Source organism: Sardina pilchardus, chromosome 21 (genome assembly GCF_963854185.1).
Source record: "Sardina pilchardus chromosome 21, fSarPil1.1, whole genome shotgun sequence".
Taxonomy (NCBI): Eukaryota; Metazoa; Chordata; class Actinopteri; order Clupeiformes; family Clupeidae; genus Sardina; species Sardina pilchardus.
Window position 1 is genome coordinate 10,688,087 of NC_085014.1, and position 18,270 is coordinate 10,706,356.

Consider the following 18,270-nt stretch of genomic DNA (forward strand, 5'->3'; position numbering starts at 1 on the left):
ACGCGACGACGACGACGACGGCGACGAGAGACGATGATGAGAGAGAGAAAAAAAGAGAGAAGCCTGTTTGTTCTACAGATCTCCCATCCCCTGACAATAATCCTGTGATAGAATCACATGGATCCACGGAGCCCGGAAGGGCAATTCTCTTGCTTTCAATTACTCATCAGTAAAGGAAAGAGACGTTTCTTTTTTTTCCTTTCTTCCTTGGTATGTGAAACTAGGCTGGATGTCTTTATCAGATGTGAAAACCTTTTCTTTTTTTTTTATCTCAGATGATGTGAGAGATTGTGTGATTTAACAAAGCTGACGACGCGCGAGAGGGCTCTTTGAGCTCTTACTTGTCCTTCCAGTGGTGCTGACCCGAGTAGCCGACCACTTCCTCAATCCCGGCCATCAGGTGGTCCAAAACCTACCAGAAACAGAGAACAGGAAATGAAACAGAAAGTGTGTTTGGTTATGTGTGTGTGTGTGTGTGTGTGTGTGTGTGTGTGTGTGTGTGTGTGTGTGTGTGTGTGTGTGTGTGTGTGTGTGTGTGTGTGTGTGTGTGTGCTTGCAGGACAGAGGCAGAGAGAAGTGTCTAAAACAACCTGAACTATGTAATAAGTCACTGACCAGCTCACGTATAAACAGCATACAGTTTATAAAAAATGTGTGAACATATGTGACCCTGTAAAGCGGAACCAGTCGTTTCGGTAAAATGTAGTAAATTAAGTTATTGTGCTCACGTGAACGGCCATAAACTAAGCTTTCCAACGATATGTATATCGAGGGTATTACACAAACTATCGCTAAGATAACCGCATCCAAAGTTGACATGGTTCTCCTGTCATGATATGCCAGAAGAGGAGAAATCACCTGTTTAAGCGGCGCGTGCACAACGGGAATGACAGCAAATGTGTTGAATCTTCGCCGGGTTTAACAGTCAAAACGTAGGTTTTTCAGTGAAATGCGTTCACGATATGAAACTGTAGACTGTATACCGCCGAATTATGCGAAAACGTGAAATTCAACATTTTAACCCGGAAGTTTGTTATTGTTGATTTTCTCAAAATAACGATGTGCGTAAAACGACTGATTTCGCTGTGAATGGTCACATATAATATTGCATTTTCAGTGTTCTGTATATTTAGTGTCAAACAGATGGACTATGTTATGCTGTGATACCTTGACTGTTCTGAAGTGCTTATACAATATACATGTTATGGAATATTCCTTCATTATGGTATTTCAGATGTGATGTGGGTATGAGGAGGTGGGTATGGTGGTGTGGGTGTGTGGGTATGGTGGTGTAGGTTTGGTGTGTGTTGTGGGGGTATGGGGGAGTGTGTGTGTGGGTAGTATTGTGGTGTGGTGGTGTGAGGGTATGTGGGTGTGGTGTGGGTATGGGTATGGTGGTGTCGGGGGATGTGGGTATGGTGTGGGGTTATGGGGTATGGTGTGGTGGGGGTATGTGGTTGTGGTGTGGAGGTGTGGTGTGGTCACTCACCCTGCAGTGTATCTCTTCCCCTAGAGAGGGCAGATCTACATCACTCCTCTTCCTCACCTCCAGTAGCTCAACAAGAGGCTTAATAGTCATACCCTAACACACACACACACACACATGCACACGCACACACACACACACACACACACACACACACACACACACACACACACACACACACACACACACACACACACACACAGAGGGATAGAGAGAGTGCAGGGGGCAGGCATGCATACGCACACACACATGGACAATCAGATTACTCAAAGATACAACCACACACACACACACACACACACACACACACACACAGCCACGTATAAATGCACAATCAGATTACCCAAAGACACACCCTCTCTAATTTCCCAAACAGACTCTCACTCACACACACACACAGCCACACACGTGCATGTCTGTTAACACTAGGCAACACACAATCAGATTATCTCCCCTGCTGGCTGAGATGTAGTGTTAAGCATACAATAGTAGCCTCTCTCTCCCTATGAACACCTTTGGATGCAACTGAAACAGCCCGAATGAAAAAAACATAAAAACATATGCATGATGCATATCATCAGCACTATCGACATTACTACCTCAGCATCTATTGTCACTATTGTCATGTCTCATGTCCGTTTAATGCCTGTTTTGTCAACCATACCCATACGTGAAATGGCTGTAAAGAATTCCTATTGTGTATCTTACACTATATGGCAATAAATCTAACCTTGACTTGACCTTGAACATAAATATAAAAACATAAAGATGGCTCACCAGCACAAACACGGTGAAGAGGATGACGGTGATGGTGGTGGTTATGAGAAGCTTCTTCATGGGAAAGTCGTCCATCAGGAACACCAGCGAGAAACAGATTGCCCCTCGCAGGCCACCGTAGGCGATGATGAACTGGTCCCTGAACGTCACGGTCTTGCGGCGCACCTTGTTGATCACCGCCGTCAGGAGCAGCACACCTGAAATAGGGCAGGTGAGCAAGAAGACAGCCAGTCACACCTGAAATAGGGCAGGTGAGGGGGGCGCTGTGGCTCAACAGGCTACAGCGCTCGTGCCATATACGGGTCCGAGTGCCCACGGGGACCCAGGTTCGAGTCCGACCTGCGGCCATTTCCCAGTCCCACCCCATCTCTCTCTCCCGCTTACTTCCTGTCTCTCTCTACTGTCCTATACAAACAAAGGCAAAAAGCCCAAAAAATATACTTAAAAAAATAATAATAAATAGGGCCGGTGATCAAGAAGACAGCAGTTTTCAAAGTCAGTGAGCACCACCTGGAAATAGAACAAGGTGGAAGGCGAACGCAGACCTGGCTCCCTAGAGAGGCCAAGTTGTGCCCTCACTGCAGTTGAACAGAGCTCCATATCCTCACTGCAGTGTGCAGGCATTATACAGGCGTCAGTAACAGCACTAGGAGATGCAAAATATGGATCAGAATGTCATCAAAGACATAATAAAATACAAAAAAAGCATTAAAAAATAAATCAATGAATAAAGAACTGTTGTTCTGCTGCTGTTCATCTATTTGTCTGAGCATTTGAGCCATTTATTTCATATTTACTATTATTAATGATCATCACTAAGACTTCCTTTCAAATGCTTTGGCAATTTTGCAAACTGAACAGTCATACTTATCAGGCACATTAGAAAGCAAGACTGAGGCAGAGAGAGTGAACCAGTGAAAGAGGAACAGGGAAAAACATTTTTTTTTGCATACGTATAATATATAACCGAGACAAAACAGAGGGAAAGTTTTCTGATTAGGTAACACAGTCACACTGTGTGTGTACTGCTGGCTACTGATTTCACAGCACAAGAAAGCCCCCAAGCTATGTCTTTTATCAGTGACTATGTCCATAATAGCTCCGAGGGCGTAGAGTAGAGACAGCTGTGTTGGTGTGGTGGTGGTGTTGTGTGCATAAGAGCTGGGACGCGTCCGACTCCGTCCAGTCAGAGCAGGAACCTGTACTACCTACACACACACACACACACACACACACACACAAGAGCTGGGACGTGTCCGACTCCGTCCAGTCAGAGCAGGAACCTGTACTACCTACACACACACACACACACACAAGAGCTGGGACACGTCCGTCCAGTCAGAGAAGGATCCTGCCACCCCCCTCTTACCCACACACACACACACACACACACACACACACACACACACACACAGAGTGGGCAGAAGACCAGAGCCACCCCCCTCTTACCCACCCACGGCGCGCCAGGCCAGGCAGAGGAAGAGTGTGGCGGTGACGAAGGGCCAGTTCCACATGTGCTTGTCCTGGATGGTGGACACGCCGAGGAAGATGAAGATGAGCGTCTCGCTCACGCTGCTCCACATCTTCAGGAAGTACTTGATGGTGGTGTGCGACTTCTCCGAGATGTTGGCCTCCACGTACTGCTTCATGCTCACCGCACACGACATGATGCTGCACAATCAAGGGGACAGAGCAAGACACAACATTTTCCCCTTTAGTCTTTCTATTCTTTATTTATTTATTTTTTTAAGGAATAAAATATTATATTTATATATTTAATAAAATATTTATTTATTTTTTTGCCTCTATTATTATAGGACAGGTCAAGAGGTAGATAGGAAACAAGTGGGAGAGATCATGACATGGACATGGGATCGGGACATGACCGCAGGCCGGATTCGAACCTGGGTCCCCGTGGGCACTCGGAACCGTATATGGTACGAGCACTGTAGCCTGCTGCGCCACAGCGCCCCCTAGACTGTCTATTCTTATAATATAATTTTTTTAGATAGATGGGGTACTTCATTCAGTACATCCACCAAAGGGAAATGCTAAAGGAGAAATCTGGCGAGTTTTCACATAAACTCAACCGGATTTCTCCTTAACGTCTTACAGCAGCAATTGGGCATAGGTCTTACTGTACAAATACAACTTACAAATACACAGACAAATAGACGCAAGGCACAAGTGTATTCCCTTAAAATAGAACATAATGTAAAAGATAAATAATAGAGTACACTATAATGTAGTCCCTTTTAATAGAATTGACATATGTAAGTCACTTTGGATGAAAACTTTTTGTCTGCGAAATGAATAAATAAATGAAAACGTTTCCCTATCAATCATATAACAATCGCTTAACCACACACACACACATCGCCAAGACAGCCAACCAACCACCCACAACTCACGCCATGATTCCGGAGATGTGCAGCATCTCGGAGGTGAGGTAGGACAGGTAGCTGAAGAGGAAGACGAAGAGCGGCGCGATGACTTGCGCGCGGGCGGTGAAGCGGGTGACCAGCGCCGCCACCAGGCCGAAGAAGACGCCCACCACCACGCCGCCCGCGCCCACCAGCAGCACCTGGAAGGCCCCCACCAGCACGTCCATGCCGCTCAGAGACGGCATGCGCAGGAACGACTCAAACAGCTTATACGTCACCTGGGAGAGGAGCAGTGGAGTGGACAAGGGACAAGAGATATGGGACTGAGACATCAGAGGTCAGATCAGGGGGTCAATTCGCTACTTGCACTAAAGGCTCTAATACACTCATTTGTTACTGGGTGCAACACTCAACCCAGAGCCATAGAAAGAGAGAGTTGCGACACTCTTTGATGTTGCCACACGATCAATAGTTCCAAAAAACCTGCGCTGAATGGCTAAATCGCAGGAGGGTGGGATGTACTTCAGGATGCTGGAGGGTGTAATCAATTAACTCATTGACTACTGACCAAGAAATTGGCTGTTAATAGTTCCAAAAGTCCCATAACGAGGAAATAGCCTGAAAAAGCGCTGCCATTTTTTCCTATGGAGGTCTATCGGAGTGTCGCCACGAGTGTTTTATCTACTGCTCTGACTCAAGCGGGTCTGTGTAGACACTAATTAGTTACATTAGCAATAGTGGCAGGTTCAAACACACCTGGTTCCGCCGGAAAACAAATGAGCGTATTAGAGCCTTTAGTGCAAGTAGCGAATTTCTGTGATTGAAACGATGAAGGAACGATACTTGTCCACACACATACACATACTGTATAACTTAATTAAACTACTCAGGTCCTTCAAGAAATGCACATTCCAATCAGAGAACAGGTTAGCAAACCATCTTCTTTACTTGGATCAACCCACATCTCACTCCCTTACCACGGCGACGGCATCATTGAGCAGCGACTCTCCAAACACGAGGATGTGCAGCTGCTCGTTGACGTGGATCTCCTCGAACACGGACAGCACGGCCACGGGGTCGACGGCGGCGATCAGGCTGCCGAACTGCAGACAGTGGAACAGCGAGAGGCCCTGCAGCGCCTGCCCGGGCACCACCAGGCACAGGCCGCGCAGCGAGAACCCGATGCCCAGCGCGTTCCACAGCGTGCCCGCCACTGCGTACAGCAGGATGGTGCCCAGGTTCTCGAAGAACAGCCTGCCCGGCAGGAAGTAGCCAGCGTCCAGCACGATTGGCGGCAACAGGAACAGGAAGAAGGCGTCGGCGCTCAGGGTCGGAGGGGGCGTGTGGCGGACGCCGTAGATGGCCCCGCCCACCAGAAGGCCCACCACGATGAGCAGGCAGCTCTCGGGCATGACGGCGGGGAGGCGACCTGACCAGTGGAACCCTGGGAAAACAACACAACCGTTTCCTCTCATTTGTTGACTACCCGTAATTTCCCGACCATTAGCCGCGGCTTATACATTGATTTTGCTAAATTTCTTCAGCTATGAGGTTTATACAGGGGGGCAGTTAATATGGTGTTAATATGGTTTTGTCTCTTTCAACTTACATAAAACACTGTCCTGCGGTTTATACACAAGGCGGCTTATATGCGGGAAATTACTGTATGTACTGTATGAAATAGCAGGTTCTTGACTATGCTCCTCAACTCCAGTTTTCATACGAGATTCTATACTTTATCACTTCATTTCTGGATTAATTTACAACTGGTGGCAACAAAATGTCTTACACATAGCATGGACTTCTTCAACATCCCATGGACTGCAAGTGGCACAAAACCAAGGGTTTCAGTCTTGATGATCAATACCTATTACTATAGTATTATTATAGGGGGTTTCAGGAAAATTGCCTTCTACAGAGCAATTGTTTTTCAAACGAAAACATAAAGAAAAACAAACTTACCCAGTTTAGCCAAGGAAGCCAGCATAATCCACAGCACAATCTCAAAGGGCACCTGCACATGGCTGTAGTCCACATTGAACACCTGAAAAGTCTCAGCATGATAACCAGGAGCAAGAGGGCCCAACTCGCTGCTGTTTCCCTTTGAAGCTACAGGTCCGTGAGGAGAAGCAAACGTCCGTGGCAATGCCAGAAAGGGGACGAGGACGAACAGCCAGAGATGACCAAGTCCCAGGAGGGTACTGGTGCTCCAGAAAGTGTTCCACATGGTGTATCCAGGACAACAAAGGGACAGAGGTGACGAGAGCACGCAAGGCAAGAGCAAAGGGAGTCAGAGGGAGGGATGGAGGGAGAGAGAAAGAGAGGGGGGAGACGTGAAACAGACTAGAGGAGACAGAGGCAGAGGGGTAAAAAAAAAACACACACAGTTGATCTTTCCTTTCCCGGCTCAGTTTGACCACTTCCCTGCTCCACACGGCTCTGTCGACAGCAGCGGTAGCGGCAGCAGTAGCAGCAGCGACTCCGATGGAAGCTAACGGCCTGTGATGTGCCCTGGAATCCCTGAGCTAGCACAGAGGCGCTCTCTCCCAGGCCTCTATTCATCCGCTCACAACAACACAGAGGCGCAGCTCGGATGTGCAGGGGGAACTGGGGAACAGAGGCATGAGAATAGAGAGGTTTAATATAGCTGACTGTGTTAAACGTCATGATAAAGAGCAACTATTGCATGACGAGGGAGATGAGGGGTTAAACTACTCTAATGGGCAGTGTATGGAAAAGTGTATGCTGAAATAAAGCTACCCAAATTTTGCATTGGTCCTAAACCACTGAAGTTGGTCTTGACATGTACATGCCTTCATTAAATCTGGTATTTAGGCTCTCTTATGTTACAGTTTATTACGATTGTTTACACTCTAAAATATTTTTTTTCACACAATTAGCTAAATTTTACTCCAAGGAGCAAAACACCTCCACAGATTTGCACAACATTACACACAATGTCTGCTTCACCCTTTTTGCAAAACATTACACACAGTGATTTGTAAAACTCTACACACATTTCCACACCTTAGACACAGATAAGGATTGTGAGGTTACTTCCTTGTCATTACAAAGCCCTGGATCACCAATGACTACACTAATGAACGAATTGGATAATCACATCCACCAGGTGTGTAAGCACACATGTGCAAATTTGAAAACGCATTACTCAGGCGTGCTAAACAGTCTTGTTGCTTGTTTTTGTTTGTCTACAGATTTTATTTGTTCAATTGATTTCATTGTTGGCTGATTACTGTAACTGATTATGGTTAGAAATACTGTAAGTATTGAAAGAGATACTTGAAATATTCAGTCTACAGCAGTCTTCAGTGTTGTACAGTGCAAGTGCAAGTTTACAGACCTATTTATGTACACTTTCCCTATGTCGAACTAATCATGAAGAATGTTGTGGGTTTGTCACTATTTTTTGGACATCTAAATGATCCCTTACATACCAATGCCTGGGCAAAAATCTAGCACATGCTATTTCCTAATTTTTCTTTTTACAAATGCGTTTTGCATTTATCACTGCAGTGTGAAACTGGCTGCGATAGTGTCTGATCATTGAGGACTGTGTTTGTTAAATGACAACTAATAGCATTTTTACAAATATGTGTATATGTTTTGACTGAAGTATTTTTTTGACTGAAGTGTGTTTGTTTTGACTGAAGTGTTTCATTTTGCAAAGAATCTAGGAATTATGCAAACTGAGTGTGGCATTTGGATACCTGTGCTTAATTTTTAAAAAAAAGAACTCGGTTTGAAAAATTGTGTGTAAGCAATTGGAAAAAAAACTGTATTGTAGCCCAGAGAACATTATAAGGCATGAAATAACTGACAGTGGCAACCCCACGTAACTGACCAATCCCATGAGGATAGTTCTACATGTTCACCAGGTTAGCAATTTAACCACACTTAACGTTAGCATCACTTCATAAAGTAGTTAGCTATCCAGCTGACGTTTGCTAAGGCAAGTAATTCAAACACTTCCAAAGACATCGGATTGAATGAAAAACGTTGCATGTGCCTGTAAATACAAACAACTTCCATTCAGCTGTCAGGTAATTAATTCATGACAAATAATTAAATTATTCGCAACAGCTAACTTACTGTAGCCTACCTTAACGTTAGCCTACATAACTTCAGTTCTCTGAACTGATTGCATGTTAAGTTACACTATGAAAATGTTAAGTGCATGTACTGATAAATCATTACCTGACTATCTTAGTATTGAAACATTTTGTTTAACTCAAACTTAACTAATGTTGCCATATCATTTTAAACGTCCTGTCTGACTTATGACAGTCTTCAGGAAGGTCAAATCAAGTGGCTAAGGTTATAGCCTACTTTGTCACTGGTCTGTTAATTTATCCGACAAATAAAACCAGGATGTCTTGTTACCAGGATGAGTTGTTATAAATAGACAGTAAACGTTTACTTCACAACTAACGTTTCTTGCCTCTTACCTTACTGCTGAGAGGGGGCTTGATTAAAATGTTTCCCCAGAAAAAGTAGATCAACCAGACCGACCGCTTTGAAGTTGCACCCAGTTAGCCTAACAAAGAATCAATGCACCACCCCTGGAAAAAGGACACTGTAACATAACATCAACATAAAAAATAAAAACAATGAACCCCGTTGATGTAAACAATAAATAATGAAATGAATTAACAAATAGACAAACAACCAAATAAATAAATAAACAAATAAAACAGATTATCTTCCATCATTGATGGGTTATCTTTATTACTAAAATCAGAGATCTGTTGGTGCGTGAGAAGACAGGCATACAGCGTAGGCCTCCTCGGTAGTTCCATTAACTGACAGTGGGAGGCAGCAATGCACTACAAATGTGCACAGCCTGCCTCCAATAAAAATAATATAAATTTGTTTTGCATTTTTAATGATCATCTTGCTGTAAAATAAGGAGCCACTGAGTGCATTGAGTTGAAGGCTGTTTTCTTGGCATATACAATGTATAATCAGTGTTGCATTTATTCAAAGGGAAAAATCCACACCAAGAACATAAAATGTTTAGCTTTAACATATGAACTCTTCTGACAAAAGAAAGAAGGAAAGAAGGAAAGAAAACAACTAGAAACACTACCAAAAGATCTGCGAAATCACTGCTAAATCACAGCTCAAAGTTTTCTAAACCACTACAACAAATGGTAAATGATAACGTTTTTGTCAAACTGAACCAGCAGAACACTACAAGTAATTTAATAAAACTTAAACACCCCTTTGAATGCTATGGGAGTCGGCCAAAGAAGAAGAATAGCATATTACATTTTTTCTATCAAATTGGAGTCCATTTCTGAGTTAGGGCCTACAGTCCATGAAGAGGTCAAGGGTCAAGTTCCTAATGATCAAGGTTATGAGGCCCAATATGCCACAAACATATCATTATGTCAAATAGAAATGTCAGAGTTGTTTTATTAAATAGCTAACTAGAATTGAGAATTGTATTGTAGTATTAATGTCAAGGTCATTTTGTCACTTGTACTATCTATTTCTATAGACCTAGCTAGGCCTACAATAGCTATTTTTCAGGCTGATATAAGTCCCAGAAGATATTGAGATGAAGAACATTGTTGTCATTTTTAACTATTTTATGCTTTACAACATTGTAATAACAAGGCCTCACTCCATTTTTTTGCTCCCATCTCAGAAATGTATGATGGTGACGTTTCAGATAAGTTAATTCACTACATTACCATTCATTGCCAGCCCACATTTAATCCTGCCCACCAATTCCTCTTACTCTTCTAATGAAATAGGTAATCAACTTCTCTCTGTTTCCATCTTGAATGAATGACCTTGACCACAACACTATGACCCTCCTTTTTAATTGGTTCAGTGGAGTTGGAAATAAGCTCAACACACCAACATCATATACATCTTTCTATAATTGCAGCAAGATTAACAGAAACTTCCAGTTGTATGAATATGAATATGACATTTTATTGGATTTGGACCCAAAATGACCTTGACGTCGACCTTCTCAATATCCCCTTGATTTTGAACTGACCTCTAACCTCAACTTTGCCATGGACCAAAGTGATTTCTGTGTCAAAAGGCCCTATTCTCCGAAAGCCATTAGATTCCATTGATGATGGTTGTAGAGCTGCAATTAAGGCCACCACTGAACATGAGATGAAATCAAGCACACATTCGGTATGGCTAATTAAGCAAAAAAAACGAGCGCCCAAAACTGTGTATAGGCAGGAAATGCATGCAGCACACAACACCGCAACAATTTAAAATGTTTTCAACAATTTAAACCTTTTTTCTTTTTTTTTTAGTGCTGGCTGCATCCTAGAATCCCATGGGGAGATGCATGAACACTCTTTCCCCTGCTTCTAGCTCCAGAAGCACAGAGTTGAAGGCATATATAGTCCTCATTATCTTTGCCCTGCCATCCCCAAGCCAGCACTCAGCCTCACTCTTCCTCATCAGCGTGACACCAATGTCTGCCTCTGCCACCCAGCTGTAGGTGATGAAGGTAAAAAAAAAAGTAGACTCCTTTCACTGGAGCAGTGAACACACCTGTGACACCGGAACATTGGCATGACTGACTGTGAGTTAAAGGGAAAGTACCCCAGTACTGAACTCTTACTCCCACAAATGCAACATTCAAACATTCAAAACTTTACAAGAAATTATGGAGTCCAGGAGTGGACGTGGTTCATGCAAAAATAAAAAAATGATCAGCTCGGAGCTGCAAGGAGGAGCGAGAGACTTAAAACAAGCAGACATTTTTGGTCGGAAGATAAGATTAGATTGGATTAGATTCAACTTTATTGTCATTATGCACAGTGTTGCCAGATTGGGCTTCTTTTTACATCGTTCTGTGTGGGAAAATAAGCTGTAGATGGGCAAATAACATTTAGAGTTAAATGGTTCTATGAGAAAAACGTTGTTGGGCGTTTTTTTGCTGAAGACGGCGGGGTGATTGGGCGGAAATCATTCAACACAATCTGGCAACTGATTATGCAGTACAGGTAAACTAGTAAAGACAACAAAATACAGTTTCCATCTAACAAGTGCAAAAAAGCAGAAAAATACAATGTGATATACAAAGTTTAGACAGGTGGTGCATCAACATATAGTGCAGTCTAGTGTATATAGCACAGTGTAGACAGTAGTATACAGTTGGTTTACAGAAGGTGGTTTACGGCCATCCTGAATTGACCCCACCCATAAAAGTTGAGTTTGGGGAAATAGAACAGACCAGAACAGAACTGAGCTTTACATTAATACACAGGATTAGATGTTAAAATCCCTTGTGCCAAAATCCAAGGCAAAAACACATTAAGAAGCCCCTGTCCACAATTAACTTAAAGAAGCAGGCTAACCACCAATCTGTTAACCAATGGTCACAAACACAAGACAAATGGCCAAACCCACAGCAGTATACGGTATACAGCATGTCATTGGAGTTATCAAGTGGGCACCCTCATTCACCGATGTTTCGTTAAGTTAGGCCCACGACACCTCATGAACCTATATTTGAGTCATAGGCTCAACATTAGTCAGAAGTAAGGTCCTATTCTCCCATACATCTTAGATATTGGAGGCTGAAGAACTGCAGTGGAGGCCACCCCTAAACACAAGAAGTAGTCAAACACACATTCATTATTCTTGTTTATTGCGTCTAAACCCAGTGTAATTTGCACTTGAATCACTGACCTCTACTGGTCAGGTATTGTACTACAAGTACATTCTCAAATATAAAGGTTGGTGTTGCCAGATAAGTGGGTTAAGTGTTGTCAAAGAAAGCAACTGTGCTGATAATTTCCATCTTACATTGTAAGTGGTGCTTCTTCGCATCATGCCAGCCACTTGTGCCAGTTAACTTGTGATGCCTGTATTTGTCTCTGCCAAATTCCTTGTATTGCCTTTTTCTGCTCCCTGAGCGCCGCTGTTGAGCAGGCAGCTCACTGCTCCGGGTTAGTGTGTATTCACTGTGTGCTGTATGTGTTCACTAATTCAAGGATTGGGATAAATGCAGAGACTAAATTTCCATCACAGGATTAAAAGAGTATATATATTATACTATAGGCCTACTGCCAAATGTCTTGTATTCGCTGTATTTTTCTTTGTCATGGTGCCTTTGTTGCTAAGTGCTTTTTGGTACTTCTTTACGTTGGGAAATATCTCACAGGGATCAAGATTTGGAGAATTAGCTTCAGCCAGTCAGCATTCATTTAGAATTGCCTCTGACATATTTACTTCAGGTTAAATTTGCACATTCTAAATTCTTCTGTTTCAAAGAATATTCCATAGAATCACATGGTGTTATTATGGCATGGTCATAACGGCAATATGGCAGTTGTCTACAGTATATCCATTACCGCCCCTTCCTGTAGGCCTCCCCATTCACTTGAACAGGAAAATAGCTGCCTGTGATAACTACCCAAAGTGCGTTACCAAGATGACTGCCGAGAGGGGGACTTGTCTACTTTGACAGTAGCTGAGTGGGACTTCCCTCCAGCCCATCAGCTCAGTCCTGTCCACGGCCTGTACGCACTGCAGTAGATGTGATGCTCCATTCCTGTCTCAACTGTTTCCTGTTTCAAGCTTGTTTATTCACTGACAAAAGCACTCTCCATTCCTCAGTCTGTTTCTGATCTCATCAATTCATGACCTACAGACTCAGCGTGTTACCCCCAGTGTTTCTCCTATGTCTCCTTTGTCCCTCTAGTGATTTTCAGATTACAGATAGTACGTCTATCTTCTGACTTCTGAGCTTTGGACTCATTGTTTGTTGTTTGTTGAACTGTTTTTGCCTTTTTGGCCTTTGTGATCTCCAATGTTTTTGTTTCGATGTTTGTCTTTTTTGTTACTGTGCTCAACTTTAACATTGGAATATGTTTGTAGAGATGCTAGTTTGGGTCCTGAGTCTGTTCTGTGAGAATTCCTTTCAAGAGCAAGCTTCCCGTTAAGGGTTATTCAAAGCTGGAAGTTGTCAGGACACACTGTCTTAGCCTGTTAGGAGACGGGTAGCCTTTAATGGCAAAACTCCCCCACCAACATTCTACACCTACACCTACATAGCCCTCATGTGGCACACTGGTGTACAGTACCAATCAAAAAGCCCATCCATTGTAGAGAGTTACGACGGGAAAACATGGACCCTCTTTTCTAATTGTAGTAAGCCCAGTGATATAAAAATTACAAGGTTAACTAGTAGTTTTCCTCCCTTTTCTGGTTCTCCTAGCTCAAATGTTAGAAAAAATAAATCCCCAATGGTGTCTTATGTGCCATCTGTTTTGTGAAACCAAGTCAAGGCTCAATTATCCAGGATAACCAAAAAATCCCAGCTTAATCCCTTCTCTAGGTTTTGTCAAATTCTGTTCTCTCGCTAGCGAACAGGAAAGTGATATCTAATAGAAGCGTCTGTTAACTATGAGGAGAGTTAGGACATGGCCCAGGGATTTCACACTGATAATGGGGTGCTGATGCCCAAGTGGTGACCACCTAGTTGTCCAGCCACTGATGACTGGTGTATTATCCGAAGTGGTCTTACAAGCATGCTTTCAGGAGGAGGTGCTGAGACTGGCACATGAAACTCCCATGTCGGGCCTTTTGGGTATAAGGAAAACCCAGGGGTAGGGTTTTGCACGAGAAGTTTATATTGACAATATCAGAGTAACATCTAAATACAGCCTGCAGAGTGTTGCTTTAAATGGGTAGTTCGGATTTTTGGACATAGGACCTCATTTCCAAGTTAGCTACAGTGATATTTATCAGTGGCGACCGTTTTCAGCACATTTTATCCAGTCCTTCTAGTTGCAGAGTTCGCTTGTGCTAGGCTAGTGTACGCCAATGGTATGTGCTAGCCTGCCACTAAACAGTCTTACCCACTTCACAGTACACCTGAGGCAAATAAATTATACTGCCAACATCCATATTCGTATCCGTAAGCTGGCCCTTATGAAGGAGTTGGCATATGTGGTTGAGCTTGGGGCAGTTGAGCCTGCTCAAAATGAATGGAGTTCACCAGTAGTTCTAATTCCAAAGTCTGACGGGTCTATTAATTTCTGTATAGACGTTCGGAACCAAGACGATGCCCTCCATATTCCCCGCTTGGAGGGTTGCATTGATCGGATAGGAAAAGCAGAATTTGTGTCCAAACTAGATGTCCTCAAACTGAAGGGTACGGGCAGGTTCCCTTATCAGACCATGCTAAAGATGTGTCAGCCTTTGTCACACCACATGGCCTTTATTGTTGTCTCATCCTTCCTTATGGTATGAAGAATGCACCAGCGTCATTCCAGAGATTAATGAGTAAAGTAGCCTCAGGTATGGAGAATGTAGTGACCATTGAAGATGTAGTTGCATACAGTTGCTCATTGACTTCTCACCTGGTACATCTTGATCAGTTGTTCAACTGGTTGGTGTGATGTTCAGCACTAGGGGGCAGACACCTTTAAGAACACAGGGAGTTATGGGATAGGAAAACAGAGCAGGCAGGAAGCCGGGAAGTTAGACTGGCAGTCGGATTGATATGCACGTTATTATGCATGAGCTGAATAAACACGCCAAGTTACTTCTATAAGAGAAAGCGTTGTCTGTCATCTTTGGGAGCAAGAAGAGGAACATTACAGTTGGAAGTTGCAGGGCCTCCCAAAATGTGTGCTTGGGAAGGTTCATGTTACCTATTTGGATCATCAAGTGGGTCACAGGGCTGTACTGCCAAAAGCAGCAAAAGGGTGTGCGACGGATCAAAGCAAAATACAATGGTTCCCTGTCATCCTTGTGGGGCTGCATGCTCACCAAGTTTCGTGCAGCCCGATCTTTCAGTGTCCTGGGAATAGTTGACACAAAATGACTGATTTTTTTCTTTTTTTTTCAATCCGGAAGAAAAAATCTTTGCAAACGCGGTCATAATAAATAGGCTATTAAGCGATTGTGTGGTCATGCTATGTAAGCATAGGAATTGTTGTGCTTTCTTGATCGCTAGTAAAGGAAAATAAATGTATAGGAATAAATCAGTTTACAACATCAGCAATAAATCCGTTTATGACGTCCCCTGTCAATACATAGCACAAACATCTAGAGACTAAAACGGGCAAGGCCTTAAACTCGACTCGGCGCAGTAATATCATCACTCTTGCACTTTCAGTTTCACTTTGGAGTGAGGATACTACTGCGCCGAGTCTAAGTGCTCCCAAGAGTTATTCCGCCACACAATATAGTTATCCCTCTTACCTGCTCAGAAATGCACCACATTTTATTTGGCCTCACCATACTTGGTCATGTGACTACTCGTGTAACTGCATTTTAATAGGGAAAACATGGAGGTGTTTGGTCCCTTCTAACTTCATCTCTGTTTGGATCCTAATGAATAAACTGGGCTGGCTAAGTGCTATCAAAGTACTATCACCAGAGCCAGTGAGTGCACACATTGAAACGTGAGAGGTATGTATCAACTTGTCTTAGTTAAGAGAATAACGTAGTTTAATATGAAAAAAAACGCGAAGTGTTCCTTTAAATGTAAATACAGTGAAGACAATGTATTGACAAAAAAATCAATAATGTTTGATATTGTTTATTACACTGACACTGAAATTATGTCAATATACGGTAAAATGCATGCAACACAGTGGTCCACAATCAGAGCTCCAGATCAGAGAGACAGGAATGAAGCAGATTACCAAATGATAGTAATGACAGACAGAGGAGATTCTGTGATTTGACATGAGATTATCAAGGCATGTGTTACGGTCTGCATGGGTCAGTTGTCCTCCAGCTGTGAGATCCGTAGGACTGGGGAGCTGAAATGTGAGCTGACCGCTCTACTGTCCCCTCCCTGGGTGTGCATGTAGCTTAGCACGAGGCTACGAGCCTCATCCACCTCCATGCCTTGCTCCAGCGCCACCTGGTGACTGAGCTGCTGAACTACATGTCCCGGAGGTAGTGGCGCCAGGAGGCTCCATCTCGGGGATGTGCCTGGCCGCACCAGCCTCTCCTGAAGGTACTGACTGTACACCTCCCTCAGCTTGCTGTCCAGGTAGCCGTTCAGCATGGAGTTGGTCAAAGGCTCACCACCCTGGAGAGTGATGCTGCTGTCCATGGCCAGGTAGCCGTTGTCCGGTGCAGCTGCCCCCAACCTCCGTCTTCTGGGGTCGATCAGGGGAAGCGCAGGGGCGTCCTCGCTGGCTCTGTAGTCATCCTGCTCTCTGAAATCACTGTCCGTCTGTCGTTCACCCCGTTGAGGGACACTGGAGCAGAACTGGGTATAGAGACTCGTGGGCTGCAGTGGCCCCTGGGGTGTGCATCTGGGGTAAGGTTGAGGGCTGGAGCGGAAGGTCGTGGGTTTCGGGATTAATACAGCACCGTCGCCCACGCTCTGGACCGTGCCCAGCTCAGAATCCACCTGCTCCACTTCCTCTTTCACATCAACAGCTTTATTGGGAGACAACGGTGACGATACTGTGACTTAGAGCAAACCAAAACCACACATATATCATTACTGATATTTTTTTTTACCTATTACAGATATAGGGTACAGGATAGGTGTTAAATTCCTAATTCTATAGGCAGGGGGATTTCCCATTGCGGCCCATCAACAGACAAACTTTCGATCAAGCAACTTTTGTGGGCCAAAAAACATTCCCATGTCCCCTCAGGATATGTTGAGTCCATGTAACAACTATGTAATGCTATAATCATTTTTTTTGTCATGTTCTTCATCTTCATGGTATTATAATATCTTTCTTTCTTTTATTTCCCCATCAAGTAAATTGTGCACAAATAACAAAGAGAGATTCCAAATAAAAGAAGCAAAAATAGATATAGCGATATACACACAAATGTTCATACAAAAAGCACAATTTGATGTTGAGTCCATCTAACAACTAAACAATGCTAGATTAACTTGAAAAAATGTCCAGGATAAAAAAACCCTTTGGATCTCACCTCTTTGCGCTTGTTTGAGTCTCTGATGTCCACCTGGCTCCTCAAAGTGAACAGAATGGGCAGAAGAAGAGCCATGTGGCTCTGGGTCGGACTCCGTGTCTGTGTCTTTATAACACAGGACTCTCAGGAAACCCTCTGCAAGCATTGGCCCGTCCAAACAAACCCACACAGGTGGTGGAAGCAGAGATGGTGTGAAATGTTGTAGAATCTGTGGACAGTAAAATTTGCGTTAATATTATTGCTACATAATAGCGGGTACTTTTTTCATGGTCTCATGGTTTGGATTATGTAATAATCTGGTGGAAATTATGCAATGTACATCAACAGCATCTGGTCTAACTTATTAGGAATACATTCTTGACTTAAAGCAGTATGCTAGTGCGTAAAGCTCAATAAGAATTGAATATATCTTGACTCGTAAGGTTGCCTGTAATTATACACATACCAGCAGACCATCTTACCCGTTGTTGATACGGTAACAAGGTGAATATCACATTATGGTTGACTGTCAGAGATCTTGCTTTTTAGTCTCTTGATCCCTGTCTTAACAATGCTTGGACGGAACAGAGATTCCCCCAGCATCAGAAGGTCCTCTTTCTCCACTCTGAAAACAGGAAGTGAGCACAGCCAGAGCTGTGGGAGGCATTTCAACGTTAAACGAAAGTTCTCCACCTCTGTTATCAAGAAAAACAAGCT

General features: G+C 43.5%; 2 protein-coding genes across 4 annotated transcripts in view; both read right to left on the reverse strand.

Moving 5' to 3' along the window:
* Positions 1 to 6,874, reverse strand: part of LOC134068540 (sodium/hydrogen exchanger 2-like) — an 11,516-nt gene extending 4,642 nt beyond the window's left edge. Inside the window, exons 1-7 of the mRNA XM_062524222.1 lie at positions 6,610 to 6,874; positions 5,625 to 6,091; positions 4,675 to 4,925; positions 3,717 to 3,934; positions 2,264 to 2,460; positions 1,490 to 1,582; positions 342 to 412 (exon numbers count right to left, since the gene is read on the reverse strand). Coding sequence (XP_062380206.1) covers positions 342 to 412; positions 1,490 to 1,582; positions 2,264 to 2,460; positions 3,717 to 3,934; positions 4,675 to 4,925; positions 5,625 to 6,091; positions 6,610 to 6,874 — 1,562 coding nt within the window. The remainder of the gene's footprint in view (positions 1 to 341; positions 413 to 1,489; positions 1,583 to 2,263; positions 2,461 to 3,716; positions 3,935 to 4,674; positions 4,926 to 5,624; positions 6,092 to 6,609) is intronic.
* Positions 6,875 to 16,188: 9,314 nt separating this feature from the next.
* On the reverse strand, positions 16,189 to 18,170 carry LOC134068772 (uncharacterized). Of its 3 annotated transcripts, none has more exons than XM_062524526.1 (3): positions 18,036 to 18,170; positions 17,575 to 17,782; positions 16,189 to 17,061 (listed from the first exon to the last, which is right to left on the reverse strand). In XM_062524526.1, the coding sequence occupies exons 2-3, from the start codon at positions 17,717 to 17,719 to the stop codon at positions 16,391 to 16,393; spliced, it is 816 nt and encodes a 271-aa protein (XP_062380510.1). In that variant the 5' UTR covers positions 17,720 to 17,782; positions 18,036 to 18,170; the 3' UTR covers positions 16,189 to 16,390. The 3 variants fall into 3 exon arrangements, with proteins under 3 accessions (XP_062380510.1, XP_062380508.1, XP_062380509.1); XM_062524524.1 differs by having other exon boundaries at positions 16,189 to 17,094; XM_062524525.1 differs by having other exon boundaries at positions 16,189 to 17,094; positions 18,020 to 18,169.
* Positions 18,171 to 18,270: the final 100 nt, after the last annotated feature.